Raw genomic sequence first — 17,431 nt, forward strand, 5'->3', positions numbered from 1 at the left:
CGACTCGGGGTGCGACGGCGACGGCGTGTGCCGGAAGGTGCGGCAGCGGCGGGTGGCGGGCGAAGAGGGCGGCGGCGGCGGCGGCGGCGGCGGCGGCGGGAAGAAGAAGAAGAGGAAGAGGGTCGATCTGCGTGAGCTCAACGGCTGGCAGTGGGAGGCGAGTGAGAAGTTTGACATCGAGCGCATTCTCGACAGCAAGGTGGAGACGGTCGGCAAGGTGCTTGCGCCCTCACACTCGCACCTGCCCTTGCTTATTGCCACTCCATCGCTCACGTGCCCGACCACCTCTCTTCTCGCCTCACAGGGCAAGAAGCGGGTCGAGATGACGTACTACTTGATCCTCTGGAAGGGGTACCCGCCCGACGTCTCGACGTGGGAGCCAGAGTCACAGATCCATGACGACTTGATCGACGCGTACGAGGCGGAGCTCGATGCGGCGTCTGAGCTGGAGGCGGAGGAGGCGGAGGAGGGCGAGGAGGGCGAGGAGGAGTGACTAGCGCGCGTCCTCCGCCCCCGTGCGCGTGTGTTGAGGTGGTGCGAGAGCCATTTGCGTGCGTGAGCGGTGCGGCCGGGTGTGTGAATGTGAACCGTGGGCCACTTGTGTTGAGGGATGGCAACCCATGTGGGTGCCTATGTGTTTCTTTCGAGCTAACGCACCTTGTTTTGCAGTTTCTATGCCGTGCTATTCACTTCCAAAAATCGACCCCCGGGACCCCGACCGACCTACAAGACGGGCGATGACGGTCACACAGGAGCGACACACAGAACCACAAGACAAGACACTCAGCCAACGGGGCGGCTGCCACACATCCTGAGCGAACTTCCCTAGTCACCAGGGGTCAGTCCCGCGCGACCTCGGGAACTAGCCGGGGCAGTCGGAGAAGTGGCAACTCCGTGCACTGACGGTCGGCCGTCAGAAAACACGCCTGCGTGGATCGCGTCACACCAATCCTCGCTACCCAACGCGGCCAAAGGATATCCACCTCGAGAACCTCGAGAGAGAACCTAGTCACCCGCGGCCGGACTCCATCCGGCACGCGTCGCTGGGCGCTCAGAGCTGCGTCCCCTGCTCGCCACCCCGACGCCCAAGGCGCCCGAGCGAACGACAGGCGGCACGCGAAGACTGATTGCAATCCCGCCGACCGCCAGGCGTAAAAGAAAGAAAGAAACAAAACAGGCAACCCAAGGGAGGGATGGGAGGACGGCACGCCGCCACCACACAGGGATTTTAAGTAAGGAGAGGACCGTGGTGCTCGCCAGGTTTTATTAAATGAACTCGGGGGCACGGGACGCGGCACAAACGGGGCACAAACGCGTGTCGTGCGCCCGCCTGCGCTTCACACACACACACACACTGATTGATTGATTGATGGGAAGGCGAAACACAGTCCGACCAACGAAAGAAAGACCGCTCAAGGGACCATTGGGTTTGTACTATTAACAACGAAGGCGCTCTCAAAAAAAAGAAAAGAAAGAAAACAGACAACCCAAGGGAGGGATGGGAGGACGGCACGCCGCCACCACACAGGGATTTTAAGGAGAGGAGTGTGGTGCGCTAGCCGTCGCCCACCCTAGGGGGTCTGCCTCTTCCTATCTCTTTTCGCAGTCTCTCGCCGATTCTCGCTGCAACCTTCATGCCACCTCGCGGCCGTCCCACTCTCGTCGTTCTCTCCCTTGTCACTTCCTCCTCTGTCGCGTTATTCTCTTCTGCCTCGTCCTGCGCCGCCGCCGCCTGCCGTTCCCTTGTTCTCTCGGCTTCTTTCGCCTTTCGGCGCAGCTCCGCCCTCCTTGCTGCATATCCTGGCCCCTCGAGTCTATCGAGCTCCCCTCGCGCAAGGACCACGTTTCTGACTCCCACTCCGATCATTTGCCTACAGGTCATGTTGTTGCTCAGGTCCACTCTCTCTTCGAACACTCGTGCCTCTACGGATGATGCCGGCGCTGGGGTCCCCTTCGGATGCATCGTGACATCTGACAACTGAATTTCCACTGGTTCGTTCTCCTCGGAGTCATCTTCTCCGTCCTCCTTCCGTTCGGCTCTTCGCTCGGTACGTTCGGTGTGGCTCACCCTCCATGCCGTGAACAGGCGCTTTATCCACCCTATATTCTTCTCTCGTTCCTCTGCCCGTGCCTTGGTCTTGTCGTTGTTTCGCACCCATGTCTGTATGGCAATCGAGGCTGCCTTCCCCACTACCTGTAGTTCACTCGTCACCTCTTCCGCGAGCTCCCTCCTCTTTCTTTCGGGTATGGAGTCCGTGAGTGCGGGTAGCGTGCAGGCAATCACGGGCGCTATTTTGTCGTACTCCTCTTCGGCGAGCGCTCCAAATCTAGACCCTTTCGCCTTTAAGGAGGCTGCCCTCGCTCGTCTCAGGAATGTGGCGGTGTCTTTTGAGTCCGGCGCCTCCCGTTCAACTCTTGCTGTCGCCCTCGCTGTGTGTTTGTCGAGCTTCCGCATGAAGTGGCGCGCCTCTTCCTTATGACCGCAGCGAATATGTTCACACCTTGAGCGGAGGCCAATTGATTCGCGAGACTCCGGCAAAAGGGGGGTTGGCAACGGGCTTTTGCGGACCCAAGCCTTCAGCTGGTGCCAAAACGTACCAAAACGTCCGTCCCGTCGACCAAATACGCGGTCGGTAGAAATGGCTTGCTTGCAAGAATGGGATGCCGACAGGCGTCAGGCGGCGCATGCCGAGAAGTCGCTTGCCGTGCGGGAGCTCGTGCGCCTCTCCCTGCGCGTGCAGTCCACGGGCGTCGTCGCGGAGCTTCATCTCGACACGGCACTGGTTGCTCCGAGCGGCAGCGGAGCTGATCACGAGCGACGAATTCGCCGGGGATGCCAGGCAACAGATGGGCGCGCAGATAATTGGCGTGGCGTCCTAAACAACGCGACCGACGAGCATGCTCAACTGCTGCGCGACGCTCTCTGCGACCCCGACTTTTGTATGCGCTTTGCCATTCGCCGCCGCATTGGCTCAGGGGGCACAGTCCGCTTGCAGTGGCTCTTCCGCACGAATAGCGTTGTTGGCCGCTGCGGAATCGGATCGATCCCATGGAGGAGGAGGGCGCGGTCGGCCAGCGCAGCAGGCGGAGTCCCTCCCCGCGCCGGAGCCCCCCTGCAGTCGAGGGAGTCCTCGTTGGCGATGAAGGTGGCGACATCGAATCGCGGCCGACACACGTCACGGGAGGAATGGGCGATGAGCGGGAACGATGCGCGCTACGACGCCGACTCCGCCGTGCTCGTGGCCGCAGAAAGCCGCGCTCCAGGAGCACGCCAAGATGCAATGGCTCGCTTGCTTCGATTCAGCTCTCTCGGCAGCAGAAGTGGGGCTGGAGCGGGTGGGGGTGGATGCCGATTGAGGAGCAGGTGCGCAGCTGCGCCCTGTGGCAGCTGCGCCCTGTGGCAGCTAGTCGAGGGACTTGGTAGTTGTGACCCCCCTGAGTGAGGACAGGAGAGAGAGAGCGTTTTGTGGTGTTTGTTGGTGTACGCAATAACGGGACAGGGTGGTTGTTCTCTCTATCTCCTCTTCTAGCTCTTAGCATGAGCTGCGCCCGGTGTCCGACCCCCTTTTGCGCGGCAACACCTTAAACTTTTAGGCCCTCCATCCAAATTCGGGTCGGAGCGTAGCGGAGTGGGCCCCGAGTTTGAAAAAGGGCGACGGACGCTTGCGTCCTAGCCTCCAACAACGCCTCCCCGGCGCAGAGGGGCCCCCGGAGGGATGCTCAACCGCTCCACGCCACGCCGCTCGCGGCGGTCCTCTTCCCAGCTCCGCTGAGGGCCCCGGCGTTATTTCCAGCGCTTTTAGTGCACCCGGCAACCTCAGCAAAGCAAATTTTTTGCGCGTACTTTGTGCTGTCGGTCGGCGGGCGCGAGGGGTCTGCGCCTACACGCGCGCCTACCCGCTCTCTTCCGGCCGCAGCGCAGCGCAGCACCCGCCGCCCGGCGACACTGGACATCGATGCCAGGTGCGTCGTCGTGGCTCGCGGCCCTCGGCTTCCTGGTCTCAAGAGCAGCATGTGTGCCGACGTGCCCGGTGGCTCTCCCATTTGACTGGGTGCGGCCCGCCTATGCCTTTCCATGGCGCGGGAGCGACGCTGTTTGGTCGTTCACGCGCGTCTTCCCCGAGCGCAAGCTGGTACTATGCACTGTGCCGGGAGCAGGCTCAACACCGACCCGCAACTTTGTCAACGCGCTCGCCTCTGTGCTCTCACACGGCCGCTACAACGCATCAGTCCTTCCCTACAGCAAGGCCCACCCTGAGATGCAGCAGGCGCCATGGCTCCACCCGCTCGAGATGATGCCGCGCGAGGAGGTCGAGCGCATCGCCTGCGACAGCACCTGGACGCGCATTGCACTGGTTCGCAACCCGTTTGCCCGCTTGCTCTCAAAGTTTGCGGACAAGATCGTGCGGCACGGGTACGAGACCAAGCCCAGCGCCGACTCAAGCCGCAACGACATGCTCTTCCGACCGCCCGCGCGGATCGAGGACGGCCTCAACTTTAGCGCCTTCACGCAGCGGCTCGCGGCGGTCAACCAATGGGAGAGCAACGCCCACCGCCGCCGGCCGAGGCGGGCGCGGCCAGACGGCAAGACGAGTGGCCGCGAGGGGTCGGGCGACAAGGACGTGCGGCCCGATGGAGAGGCGCATTACGTCGACGAGCACTTTCGCGGCGGCTCCAACTTTTGCGGCATGCGCCACGTCCCGTACCGCCTCATCCGGTACGAGTCCCTCGGGGACGGGCTGCGGCAGCTCGCCGCGCAGCTCGGCGTCGGCAGCGACCCCACGATAGCGCAGCAGCTGGATGACATACTCCCGCACAATCGCTGCCTCGAGGCGGCCAAGCTGCGGAAGTACTACACCGCCTCCGACGTCGTCCGCGTGCGGCGCTACTTTCACGAGGACTTTGTGCGGTTCGGCTACTCTCCGCAGCTGCCGCCGGCGTGCAACGACAGTGCGGTTGGGAGCGAGGCGTCGCTCTCCCTCACCCTGCCCACGCGCTGCTCGAGCCCGAGGGCCGTAGCCAACCCGCCGCCCGGCTGCAAGCCCAAAAGGAAGGGGAACGGGACCGCCGCGCGCCGCGCCGGCCCGCTCCGCCAGTACTCTGTCCGAGAGAAGAAGGCGATGCGGAGGTGAAAAAAATGTTCATTTTCAAAAGCAAAACACGACGCTCTGCGGTTGGTGCACCCCTCACACTAACACATTCCCCTCATCGCCCCCTAACACCGCTTTTTCGGTGGGCCTTTGCGGCAATGAATAAAAAATTCATATAAGCCTTTGGCTGAGTAACTTGACAACTTACTTGAGTACTTTCGCATTGGACCTGCAAGCTAGTATCTCCGCATTTTCTCCCCCCTGTCATCCGCCTGGTCCCTCCGTAATCAGCCCCACGCGCCTCTCTTTGCACGCCATCCCAAGCTCATCCAACCCCCGGCTCGAGAGGCGCGCGTTGCCATAGATGCTCAGCTCCTTGAGCTTTGGCAGCGCACCGTTCAGTATCTCGGCGGCGAGGAGGTTGGCGCTGTCGTCTCCAATATCGTTGAGGTTGAGGACCAGCAGCTCGAGCTCTTTGAGCACCCCGGAGCGAATCACCGAGATGAGCTGCTCGCACTCGGCGTCTGCCCACCCAAGCTCGCGCAGCCACAGTTCCGTCACGCAGCCCAATCGGCTCTCATACGCGTGCAGGTAGAGGGCCTGCACCTGAGCGAGGTCAGCCTTTTTCGAGGTGAACGACTTGGTCTCGAGCTGCCTGTCGAACTCGGCGGGCGTGAGTGGCGGGGCGCGGCCAGCCTTGCACTCCTTCTTCAGCTCGTCGAGGTTGGAGGCCTTGTCATACTGGCCGAGGTCGAGCACCTTGCCCGACGATTTGATGAGGCCGGCGACCGAGGCCTCCTCGAAGCACCACCCACGCCCCGCATAGTCCGCGGTGTTTGCGACCATGCCGTCCGGGAAGTCGAAGCCGTTCGGATAGCCTTCGGGCAGCTTGGTGAGCTTGATCACCGTCGTCTCCTGGTGCGAGTACCAGTCGCCCATGCTGTGGAGCGCCCTTGTGAAGAGAGCTTGCTCCTGTGTCGTCCGCGCCTCACCACACTTGCCCTTCTGATGGGCCGAGCAGAAGTCAATCATCACCGCGTACGTCTGCAGCTCGTCCGGTGCATCGGCGCTGTCATGTCGATCGTCGACTATCATGCGCAGCGCGATGGCAAGGAGGCATAGGTTGTCACCGTGGGGGTCGGGATGCCACGGAGTGAGCCACGCGTGACTGACGACGATAATCCGAAGGGAGTTGCTGCTGCCAATCCTGAGCCGGCGCAACGTCTCCAACGAGACAAACGCCGAGTCCGGTAGGTCCTGCCTGCGCCCAAGGCGCCCGCCGTCCTGTGCGAGCGCGATCAGATAGCGCGCATCCACCAGCCGTATCGGTGCGGCACCCATCTCAGCGTCCACGAGCAGCTGCGGCTCGAGCTCCGCCCCGCCAAGATGAACCCACACGAGCTCCGAACCGTCCGCAAGGTTTGGCAGCACGCCAGCAGGCGTGCCGTGCGCAGGCGTGTGTTGCGCCTCGCCCTCCGCCTGGGCTGGTCTCGTCATGAGGGCCCGTAGGTTCATCAGTGCGACGACCCATGCGAAGAAGATATCGCCGGCGGGACCTCCTATTTGGCGCACCGCCTCTGGCGTCATGTCTGGCGAAGCAAGGATAGCGTCGACGCGCTTCGCCTCCCGCTCACTCACGTCCTGCCAGCCAATCGTGTGCAGCGACCGTATGAAGCCCGTGTCCGAAAGCATCTTCAGGATGCTCCCCCATTTGTCGGGCTGCGGCACAACCTTGAGCGTGGCGATGCACGTGAACACGTCTTGCATCATCTTCGGCGGCGTCTTCATAGCCTTCACCTCCATGATGTCCATCTTTCTCACCTTATTGAGGCCGGCGAGCGCCTCGCTCAACGCTGCCTGAGCTTGCGCCATATCGTCTGGATTTGGAGTGGGCGTGGGCGCGCTTGCCTCAGCCTCCGTCTCACCGCCCGTCTCGCCCTGCGTCGTCGTGTAGACCTTGAACTTGATCCATACACCGACCAACGCAATCACCCACGTGAGCATGATTGGTGCGGCCGTCGAGAACTTGCTCACCGCCTGCGGGGTCATATCTGGCGTGGCGAGAATGTCTTGCACGCGCTTGATGTCTGCCTCATCCAGACACTCAGGGGCAATGCATTGCAGCTGATCAAGGAAGTAAGCGGTGTTGCTCATCGACTGTTTGATGGATTTCCAGATATGAGGCCCGGGCTGTGGCCTGTCACCCTTGAGTATGGAGACACAGGTGAGGATGTCGAGCAGAGGCTTCGGCAGTGCCTGCATACTCTTAAGTTCCATCAACTGCCCCTTACTAATACCATCCAGGTTTATGGCTGCCTCTTTGAAATCTGCAAACGCATGCTCCAAGTCGACCCTCGCAGCCGCGGCTGCAATGAAGGCATCACGCGAGACGGTTTCAGGTTCAGGCACTGGCGCCTCGGCCTCAGCTTCAGCTGCCGGCGGATCTGGCTCAGCCTCGGCGGGTGCATCAGCCGCAGGCTCCGCCTCCGGCGCGGGTGTGGGCGGCTCCTCCGGTGCCGGCGCCGGTGCAGCTGGCTCAGCCCGCGCCTCGTCCTTTTCGGCGGTTGCTGGCGCAGGGGCAGGCTTCTTCACGGGGGCGTCGTCTGCCTTGGCCCCACCATCAGTCGAGGCACCGCACCCCATGTGCTGCTGCTGCTGCTGCTGCTGCTGCTGCTGCTGCTGCTGCTGCTGCTGCTGCTGCTGCTGGTCTCTCTTCGACTTTTGCGAGGCCGCCAACACGCGGAATTTGTAACCGCGAAGCCACAAATTCACCATGTGTCGTCGGAGCTGCTGGCCGGACGCCATATGCCGTCGGAAGCACGGCAGGACGTCACAGACGGCTTGAGGAGAAAGGGCGACTGAGTGGGAACAGACCCCCTACCCGGGTAGGAGCCGAACCCTCGATCGCAAAAGGCTGCCATGATGGCGATACTCAGCGTCGCGCTGCCCACGACGCGGCCACCATTTACGCTGGTACCCACCATGCGGACACCAGCATCACCGCTGGCGACGCTTCCGTCAGGTTCCACGCCAGCGTCACCGCTGGCGACGACACCGGCGGCTTCCACCTCCGCCCTCCTTCTCTCCGCCGCACTCGTCGCCGCGGCCTCACGCTCTGCCACATGGCCGCCTGCCGCAGTTCGACTCGGACTGGCAACGCTCACGCTCGCTGACATCCGGCCTACAGCATCGCGTCAGCTGTCCGACGCGGAGGCGGCTCTGGCGGCCAGCCGAGAGATGGCGGTCGAGAGATGGGCGCGGCTTGTGCGTGGCAAGGTGCTCGGCGAGCTACTCGGCCTGGCAATCGCCGTGCGTGCGCCCTGCTCCGGCGCGAGCCTCGTTCTCCTCTCTCACCTGGGCTTCTGGGGCCTGGGCGCGGCAAACGCGCGCGTTGACGCCGCCGCCGGGCCTGCGCCGCTGCCACCGCCTCTCGCAAAGGTGATCGCCACCGCGGACGCCGTCGTGCTGAGCTTCGCAGCGCTCGGTGTGCTCGGGCCCACCTCCAGACTCCGCGCGGCAGGATCGGTTCTCTTCGCAGTGGCAGCGGCGGCCGTCTCGGCGGAGGCTGTGAAGAAGGCGGCGGTGGCTCGGCGAGGCGCAAGCACCCTGCGCACGGGTGCGGTGGCCACCGCTCAAGACGGAGCACGCCGCACGGCTGCTCCGCAGATGACTGCCACCACAAGCACGACGGTGCAGACGGAAGCCGACGCGGCGGCGACGAAGATCTGGGCGGAGCAGTGGTGGCCTCTCGGCTTCACGGCACACACGAGCAGAGCTGCGCCGGTCGCGGTGACGCTCCTCGGGGCGCCTCTTGTGGTGTGGTGGGACGACAGCGCCGGCGCATGGCGGTGCACGCTCGACCGCTGCTCGCACCGCCTCGCCCCTCTCAGCGAGGGCCGCGTCACTAGCGACGGCTGCATCGAGTGCCCCTATCACGGCTGGGCCTTTGACGGGCAAGGGCAGTGCGTGCGTGTGCCGCAGCAGGAGGAGGGGTCCGCGCCGTGCCGGTCGAGGCGTGCGGCGGTGCTGGCGCTGCCCATCATGGAGGCGCAGGGTATCATCTGGGTGTGGGGCGGAGGGCTCTTCGAGAGCGCGGCGGTGACCCCGCCGGAGGAGAGCGGCCCTGCGCTGGTCGATGTGCTCGAGCGGCCCGGGGTCGAGCACTCAGACTATAGCCGCGACCTGCACATGGACTGGTCGACGCTGTGCGAGAACGTGATGGACCCGGCGCACCTGCCGTTCACGCACCACAAGACCATCTCCCGTCGCTCCAAGGCCGCGCCGATCTCCTTTGGCGCTCTCGAGAACTTCTCACACACCGGCTTCACCGCGGTGCGCCAGACGGCGGGAGGACCGGGACGGCTCACGTTTCGCGCGCCGCTCCTCGTCCTCGCCGAGACGCACCGCGGCCCAGATTCGTACTCGGACTGGAACGTCGTCTACGCCGTCCCTACCGAGCCCGACCGCTGCCGCCTCCTCGTGCGCGTGGTCTTCGAAGTGAGCAAGCTCCCGATCCCGCTGAAGTGGGTCCTCTCCTTCGCCTTCACCAAGCAGCCGACCTGGTGGACGCACCTCGGCACCCATCAAATCCTCGAGGACGACAACCCCTTCCTCCACGCGCAGGGCCACGCCTACCGCGCCGGCCATGCCACGAAGCTCGCGCCCGACTGGAAGCGGCGCCTCTACATGCCAACCGCCTCCGACGGCATGGTCGTCGCCTTTCGCCGTTGGCTGGACGCGTACAGCGATGGCGAGGGCGCTCTCTGGTCGCGCGTCGCGCCGACGACAGAGACGCCGCTGCGGCGGGCCAGCAAGGAGGAGGTGCTCGAGAGGTATCTCAGCCACGTGGCGCACTGCAGTGCATGCTCCGGCGCGCTGCGCAACATACGCACGACCATGCGCCTCGCCGAGGGAGGCGTGGTGCTAGGCCTGCTGCTCGCTGCACTTTTGCGAGCGCGCCCCGCCGCCCTGGCCCTCGCGGCGCTGAGCTTCGGCGTGGCGCGATTGTGCGCGGTTCTCGACGCCAGGATGCGGGTGGGACGGTACCCGCCGCCGCGCAACGTGTCGTGAACTCTCGTGTGCACATGATAAAAAAGCGAAGCCGGAGACGCAGACGGCAAACACAAGCGGCCGCGAGCACTGCTTCACGCGTCACCACAAGTGTGTAGCATATGGATTCTCCTCCCGTGCCTCCACGAGAGTTCAAGTATCAAGACACAAGACTCAAGTGGTCAAAAGAGCGAGCAGACCGCAACCGAGAACAAAACGTACTCCACCCCCCACCATCTCCCAAGACAGTCGTAAGCGAGAGAGGCGCCCAGTACGGGAGCGCCTCACGCGCGCGCCTTGCCCTTCCCCTTGCCCTTGCCGCCGCCGGCCGGTCCGTGGACGAGCATGCGGACGGCCTCGCACGGGAAGACGCCGTCGGTGAGGCGGATCGGGTTGCGCGCCGCGCGCATCGCCGCATGGAGCTTGACGATGTTCTCCTCGAGCGAGTCGCGGAACGCGTAGCGCTTGACGAGCACGTCCTTGGTCTGGCCGAGGCGGTGGATGCGGCCGGCGGCCTGCACCTCCATCGCGGGGTCGAGGCAAGGCTCCATCAGGTAGACGCGCGTCGCGGCGGTGAGCGTGATTCCGACCGACCCCGTCTTCATCGTGATAACAAAGACCTTGGCCGCCGCCTGCCGGCCGCCCTGCGAGGACTGGAAGTCGCGGATCGCCGCGTGGCGCTTCGGAATGGTCGTCGAGCCCGTGAACTCGAGCACCGCGAAACCGGCCTTCTTGAGCATCGCGCAGATGGAGACGTGCGCGGCGAGGACGTGCGTGAAGACGACTGCGTGCAGCGACGGCTCCGTCTTCCGCAGCGCGAGCAGGTCCGCGCGCAGAGCGCCGAGCTTGGTGCACTTGGCCGGGTCGCTGTGGTACTCGCGGTGCGAGCGCTCGGTCCAAAAGTTGGGCTGGGTAACGCCGCGGGAAGTGGGTGGGTGATCGATGTATGTGCACAGCGCCAGGAGGTCGGCTTGCGAGTAGGGTAGCTTGTCGTCCCACTGGCAGCGCGAGGGCCACGTCCCGCCAGCAGACGCGCTGGCCTATTCATGCCGGAGCGTGTGAAGAGACGCTGTTCGCACCTCGCTATGGCACCGACCGCTCGAGCAGCAACCTTGCCGTAGGCATTGGCGCACGTCGCGCGCAGCCTGCTGAGCTTCATGTCGATCGACACCGCCTGCGAGGCCTCCAGCCGAAACTGCTTCACGACAGCCGCCTTGGCCTTGTCGTAGACGCGTCGCTCGGTTGCGTTCATGGTCAGCCAGACAGTCGACACATCGCTCTCGGGCAGCGCGAGCGCAAGCTCGCCGCCGATGCGCATCGACTTTGTGTGACGGATCATGAGCTGCTTGAGCTTGGCGACGAGGGCGGGGCCGACGCCGTTTTCGCAGAGGCGCAAGCCTGCCTCGTACTGGCCGAGCAGCGCCGCTCCCGTCCGGAGCTCTTGGACCGAGGTGGTAAGCGGGGTGCCTGTGAGCAGCCACACGTGCCGCGCGCCGATGCGAAAGAGCTGCCCCGCCGCGGCGTGGCTGAAGCCGCGGCTGAGCGTGTGCGCCTCGTCGATGATCATCCGATGGATGGGCCGGCGAGAAGCGGGCGACCCGTTGAGCGCACCTTGCCCGCTGGTCGCGGCGCACAGCAGCACATCTGCGCCGGCGATGGCATCCACCCGCGCCTTGCCCGAGCCGTGGACGTTGGCGACCTTGAGCTGCGGCGCGAACTGCTTGAGCTCGTCCATCCACTGGCCGAGGAGCGAGACGGGCGCGAGGATGAGCGTCACGCCCCACGTGCCCGGCGCCAGCTTCTTGACCGCCGGTCCCTCGTCGTCCGACTCGTCCATCGGCTTGCGGCACTCGGCAGCCGTCGGCTTGTCGCCGCCGGCGAGTGGGTTTGCGAGGATCAGCGAGATTGACACCATCGTCTTGCCCATCCCCACCTCCGACGTGAGCCAGCCGCCGCGCACACGAAAGTTGTCGGTGCGGCCGGCGATGGTTTCTGCCATAGATGGCTTGCGCACGCCCTCGAGGTTCGGGTCGCTCGACCGCTCGACGCCGAGCATGAAGGCGAGGCACTGCTTCTGGTAAGGCTTTAGCCGCACGGAGGAGAGCAGCCCTGCTGGCTCGGCCGCCTCGACCGGCCAGACCTGCTGCACCTCCTGCATGACGCGCTCGCACGACCAGCCCGCCACCGGCGCTCGCGCGGCGGCGGAGGAGGAAGCGGCAGCGGAGGAGGAAGCGGCGGCGGAGGAGGAAGCGGCGCCGGGTGCCGGCGGGGCACTCGCCGCCGCCACGGCGGCGGCTGCGCGCTGCGCACGGCGCGCTCGCCACGCCGGGTCCGAGTGAACCGCCTTGCAGTGCACCGCCCACGAGCCGCACGTGCTGGCCGGGGCATCACAGACGAAGCAGTAGCAGTTGCTGCAGTGCATCGCCTCGGTGCCGCTCCCCAAGACGAAGGGCTTGGTTGCGCAGTTCTCGCGAGAGTGCGGGAAATCGCTCAGCGCGAAGGCGCCCGTGGTGCCAACGATGGAGAGATCCTCGTCCTCGGCGGTGCCCGCTGCCGCCTCTGCTGCGGGCGGCGCCGGCGCGGGCTGGACAACCTCGCACTCGTCGGAGTCACTGTCCAGATGTGACGTGCCCGCGTCGCTCGGCTGCGGCTGGGAGGTGCCTGCATCGCGTGCCGGCCCGTCGAGCAGCTCGCAATCACTCGAGTCGCTGTCGGGCGGCGCCGACGCCTTGCGCTTGCGCGGTGATGAGGGCGGGGTGATGAGGTTGATGCAGTCCATGTCGCTCTTGGGATCGAGGACTAACGACTAACGTCGGGGCGCGGCCAGGGCGAAAAAGAAATCGCGCGCGCCCGAGCTCAAAAAGTAGCAGGAAGGGCTTAGAAGGCTCTAAAAGGGGCTCCCAGGCACTAAATTTGTCCGCCCGGCCGATGCAAATGTCGTTTTGGGTGTCCGTCCACTGAAAACGGACTCCGGCAAGCACTTTTTTGGCGCCGTGGCCGTGAGTATGTGTGTGTGTGTGTGCTCGGCGCGCGCAGCGCGCGGAAAATCGTAAATCTGTGCCATTTTAAGCGTTTTCCACGGCCTCTCGGTCTCGCTTGCTGCGCGTGCGTGGAGCATGCGTGTGTGCGGGTGGGGGGGGTATGGTCGCGGTGCCAGGGCCCTGACCCTACCATACCCTACCCCCTAAAAACCTCGAATCCTAGGACCGACCGACCGACCCGCAGGCTGCAGGAAGAAATCAGCATATGTGTCTCTAGATTTCTTGTGCCACCACTTGAGACTAGAGTGAGGCCCTTGACGGGCCCCGCCCCCAATGGGGCGGGGTTGAATGGGCTAGCACTGGCGTGGCGTTGACATGAGCACAAAGTTGCTAATGTGCGTAGACAAACACAGAGTAGGGTTGAAATCGTCCACGTAAGGCTTAGGGAGTGCTTGGGGTGGCCTCAGGCATCCCCAAGGGAGTCGCAGCGGTGCCCCATAAGCAGCTTAGCGATTGTCGAACCTCGAAGCGCGTTCGTTTGAAGAAAAAGGCACACGGTACTATCGGGCCACCGGAGAGTCACCGGTAAACTTCGACACTTTGAGGGGTGAGAGCGTGCATTATTGTGGCATATCATGTCACATAAGGTCGAGCTTGACCGCAGAAGCATCAAGAAGCGGATACTCCAGCTCGACTGTGCCGGCAAACTGCCTCCTCACGCCGGCCGGCTGCCAGCAGCCGTCGCGGCCCGTGGCGTGCTCCAGAGAGGGAGAGAGGTCGAGTCCGCATGGCTCAGGCCGGCCAGAAGGTGTGTGGCGACGGCACCGTGGCAGGAGTGCGGAGAAGAGCTCGCCGAACGCGAGCAGCGGAAGGCCGAAGTGTGCCAGCGCGAGAGCCTCGCGAACGGGTGCAGAAGGAGCTCGCCGTGACACGATGCCGGGCGGTGGTGGTGCTCTGGCGGCTGTGCACAGTGGGAAAGGTCAGGCTGCAACAGCGTAGCACGATGGTAGTGCCCCGCTGCAGCCTGGCCTGACATGCACAGGGCGAACAGAGACCTTGCTATCGCCTGGCGCTCGTCTGGGCAAACTTTGACCGCCGCCCGGCTCGCCACGAGCACGCAGCGACAAAATGATGACCGTGTCGAAGTTGAGGCTGGTCGAGAGGAAGAGGCTGCCGTGCGAGCCGGCATGTGGCTGGCTCGGCGTGGACAGCCGGCGGCGACTTTTTGCCGAAGAGCGTGCCTGCCGAAGAGCGAGTCTGACTCAAAGTGCACGGAGTGGGCGCCGCCGACCGTCGGGAAGAGTCCGATGGGTGCCAGGAGGATCCATAGAGCGATGAAGGCGCAAATTGCGCCGCCGAAAGCGGCGGTAGAGGCCAGGACGTGCGCGTGGGCCGGTCGGGCCACGACCCGGGGCCAGCGATCGAGGGCCGCGGGGCTCGCCCCGCCGGCCGAGCGGTGCGAACGGCCGGTCGCCCGCTTCGGGTTGGACCCGCCGGGCGGTCCGGCGGCGGATTGCATGGCCGGGCGGGCCTCCGGGAGGCAGGCGGGGCCGCGACAGCGGCAGGGCAGAAAATCCCATTCGGAGAGCGTGTGGTCCGACCCCTCTGCTACTTTCAATGATAGGGAAATCGCTAGAGAGCATGGCCGACGATCAGGCTGAGGCCTTCACCGACGCGCTGTGCGAGAGCGCCTCGATCGACACGAGTGCCGCCGCTGCCGATGCCGAGGAGGGCAACGCCGCGATCGCCGCCTTTGCCATGGCGTCCGAGGCCGCCGTGAAGGCGGCCAGTGGCCGCGGCCGAGGGCAGAAGTGGATTTGCCGCAGGTGCGGGGCGGAGAAGACCTACTGCGCTGCCAAGTGCTTATCGTGCGAGCGTCTGCAGCTCCTCCGGCCGGAACCGTCGGCCAGCTCGTATGAGACGCGGCGGTCGCTCGAGACGGCGCCGGATGCCGCGAATCGCGTGCGCACGCGCGGCGGCAAGGACGACCGCGTCGGGCGCCGGTTCGTCGCGTCGGGCCCTTCGCGGCGCTGGGAGAAGCGGTGGACGGACCACGGGCACCTGCGCGTATGCAAGTGGCAGCGAGTTGAGGAGAATTAGTTTAGTACTCGTGTGGAGGCGCGCGCACACGCGCATAATAAAAAGGGCGCGCTCGGGCCCACAGGCGCTGCGGTGCCCCGATTCTTAGTCTAGTTACTGTCAAGGTCCCGACCCAGGGAGGTCACAAATGGCGCACAGTGTGGCCACGAGCGACCCACACACGCACACGAGATGACGGGACGCACGGTTCTCACGGTAGGGGTAGCTCTCTCCCTCATAGACAGAGTGTCTCTCTACGCCGTCAGATCTCCTGACTCGCCCTGCGCAGCGACGCACACCGCGGCCGCGGCGCGCGGGGCCGCGCCGCGTGCATTCCCGACTGTCAGCGGTTCGCCGCCGACTCGATCGCGGCGCGCGTCTGGTGCGGCAGGTAGGTGCGCCCCTCGAGCGCAGACCACTCGCATCTGTGCAGCATCTCCTGCAGCTGCTCCGAGCCGACGCTGGCGAGGTTCTTCTCGTTTGTGTCGTATACGGAGCCGGTAGGGATCCCCTTCTGCGCCGCGCGGACCTGAAGGGCGGTTGGGGGAGGGGCAGGGGGGAGGGTGGCGAGGTGGCGCCAGTGCTGCGCCCACCCTCCCAAGGGTGGCTAGAGGTGCTGGGTGAAGGAGGGGGGGGGGGGTCGCCTGCGGCGTGCGCAGCAAGTTGATCATCGGGACGGGCGATCGGCGCGCAAAGTTGGCTGCGGCGCCCTCGCCGCCCATCCTCTCCTTTCCGTCCCGGAAGGCGAAGCCCGGGTGGAAGAAGACGAGCTGCAGCTTCTCCTCGAGCTTGAGCGAGGTGAGCGCCTAGTCAGCACCCGTTCGCCACTCACACACACTCATTCATCAGAGTTGGCCCGAGAGCTGCAGCCGCGAGCAATTAGCTGCACATGGTGACCAGTCGCTAGTGGTGCTAGTGGGGCGGCGCCTCGTTCAGCGAGTCTGCAAAGGCGTCGAAGCCTTCCGCCGATCCGGAGGTGAACTCTGGCGCGAGCAGGAGGACGGTGGCGACCTAGTGAAAGCATCGAGGGCAAATCCGACCGCTGATCCAACTCGTGACGGCGAGCCCGAGGGCGGCGGAGGGCGGCGGCCACCTCGCGCTCGTCGACGCGGTCGAGCTCGCCGACCTGCCCCAAAGAAGAAGAACAAGGTGGGCAGGACACGACAACGGGGGGTGTTGAGGAGGGGCGGTGGGGCGAGAGCGACAAGGGGAGTGCGAGCTCGCCGCCGCCTGCTCCCAGAAGGCCTGGTAGAGCTGCTCGACGCTGGAGGCTCGCGTGATGGGGTAGGTGACGCCTCCCTGCGGCAGCCCCGCCTTGTCGACCGAGTGCGAGAAGGGGCAGACCTGCCGCACGCACACACACGAAACTGCGTCACAGACCTGGCGTGAGGCGAGAGGAGAGAGGCGCCTAGGCAGCGCGGCTGCGTGAGAGGAGGGGAAGCGCCGCCTTCATGTCGACGATGACCGCCTTGACCCACGCGTGAGTCGTGGCGAGCACCTGCGGGAAGGTTCCGAGAAGGTTCCGAGTCAAGAGCAGGCCTCGCTCGTCGAGTCGTGGCGAGCACGCCTGCTCGTCTGAGGCGGGAGGCGGAGGAGGAGGCGCGTCCGAGGCGAGGCGCGCCTCGAGCTCCGCGAACGGGTCGACCCCGCCAAAGTACTCGTCCTCCTCGGACGAGAGGCTCGAGAAGCCGCTCTGCGCGTGCCGCCGCAGCAGCATCGTCGGGTGCGGCGGCGGAGAGTCGGAGGCGGTGGGGTGGCGAGCGAGGCAGAGGACGTCGTCGCCGAGGTAGTCCGACAGCTGCGAGCACGAGCCAACATGCTGGAAGACGCGCTCAAACAGGGAGCCGTCCGCCGCGGCCGACCAGGCTGGGAATGCGAGCGCCGTGAGCGGTGCGGCGTCGTCGGTCGTGCCGATGGAGTGGGTAACGTACCAGAAATCGCGCATCGCCTCGGCAAGCCCGGTGGCGCCGCTCACGACCACGGCCGCATCGCTCTGTCCGTTGGCGACACACCACCGCGCGACCTCGGTCGCGGGATCGCTGGAACTGCAGCGCGGCGCGGCCCGCAGCGGCCGCTGTCGCGCCAGAAAGACGCGAGGCGCCGGTGAGAGCGCGGGAGAGACTGCGATGGCCGGATCAGTGAGGAGCAAAACGAGGGCTGCGGCTGCTCGCATCGATCAGCAGCGGATCGCGCGAGCGGTGGCACAGACAGACAGACAGACAGACAGACAGA

At 65.2% G+C, this 17,431-nt stretch overlaps 5 protein-coding genes across 5 annotated transcripts; 3 read left to right on the plus strand and 2 right to left on the minus strand.

Moving 5' to 3' along the window:
• Window positions 1-2,639: 2,639 nt before the first annotated feature.
• On the plus strand, window positions 2,640-3,357 carry EMIHUDRAFT_196297 (hypothetical protein; the record flags this gene model as incomplete). The annotated part of the gene is made up of 2 exons (XM_005770553.1): window positions 2,640-3,146; window positions 3,250-3,357. The coding sequence occupies 2 exons, from the start codon at window positions 2,640-2,642 to the stop codon at window positions 3,355-3,357; spliced, it is 615 nt and encodes a 204-aa protein (XP_005770610.1).
• A 599-nt stretch (window positions 3,358-3,956) lies between these two features.
• Window positions 3,957-5,132, plus strand: EMIHUDRAFT_196298 (hypothetical protein; the record flags this gene model as incomplete). Its single annotated transcript, XM_005770554.1, has 2 exons — window positions 3,957-4,955; window positions 5,112-5,132. The coding sequence occupies 2 exons, from the start codon at window positions 3,957-3,959 to the stop codon at window positions 5,130-5,132; spliced, it is 1,020 nt and encodes a 339-aa protein (XP_005770611.1).
• A 222-nt stretch (window positions 5,133-5,354) lies between these two features.
• EMIHUDRAFT_196299 (hypothetical protein) lies at window positions 5,355-7,895 on the minus strand (the record flags this gene model as incomplete). The annotated part of the gene is made up of 2 exons (XM_005770555.1): window positions 5,355-7,697; window positions 7,830-7,895. The coding sequence occupies 2 exons, from the start codon at window positions 7,893-7,895 to the stop codon at window positions 5,355-5,357; spliced, it is 2,409 nt and encodes an 802-aa protein (XP_005770612.1).
• An 861-nt stretch (window positions 7,896-8,756) lies between these two features.
• EMIHUDRAFT_308518 (hypothetical protein) lies at window positions 8,757-15,594 on the plus strand (the record flags this gene model as incomplete). The annotated part of the gene is made up of 3 exons (XM_005770556.1): window positions 8,757-10,096; window positions 15,337-15,340; window positions 15,547-15,594. 3 exons carry the CDS (start codon window positions 8,757-8,759, stop codon window positions 15,592-15,594), a joined length of 1,392 nt encoding a protein of 463 aa, XP_005770613.1.
• On the minus strand, window positions 15,508-17,427 carry EMIHUDRAFT_432311 (hypothetical protein). Its single transcript, XM_005770557.1, has 7 exons — window positions 16,767-17,427; window positions 16,647-16,697; window positions 16,430-16,543; window positions 16,293-16,325; window positions 16,127-16,210; window positions 15,844-16,005; window positions 15,508-15,728 (listed from the first exon to the last, which is right to left on the minus strand). Exons 1-7 carry the CDS (start codon window positions 17,370-17,372, stop codon window positions 15,543-15,545), a joined length of 1,236 nt encoding a protein of 411 aa, XP_005770614.1. The 5' UTR covers window positions 17,373-17,427; the 3' UTR covers window positions 15,508-15,542.
• Between the last annotated feature and the right edge of the window lie 4 nt (window positions 17,428-17,431).

The sequence above is a fragment of the Emiliania huxleyi genome, assembly GCF_000372725.1.
Source record: "Emiliania huxleyi CCMP1516 unplaced genomic scaffold EMIHUscaffold_4, whole genome shotgun sequence".
NCBI classification, from domain to species: Eukaryota; Haptophyta; order Isochrysidales; family Noelaerhabdaceae; genus Emiliania; species Emiliania huxleyi.

Bases quoted from the DNA above. Each gene is read 5' to 3' on its own strand.
- EMIHUDRAFT_432311 (XM_005770557.1), bottom strand. From the start codon at position 17,372: ATGCGAGCAGCCGCAGCCCTCGTTTTGCTCCTCACTGATCCGGCCATC. The intron at 16,698-16,766 runs GCGTGCTCGCCA...ACCTTCCCGCAG, and splicing joins CTCCCGCCTCAGACGAGCAG to GTGCTCGCCACGACTCACGC. The intron at 16,326-16,429 runs GCGGCGGCGAGC...TCTTTGGGGCAG, and splicing joins ACCAGGCCTTCTGGGAGCAG to GTCGGCGAGCTCGACCGCGT.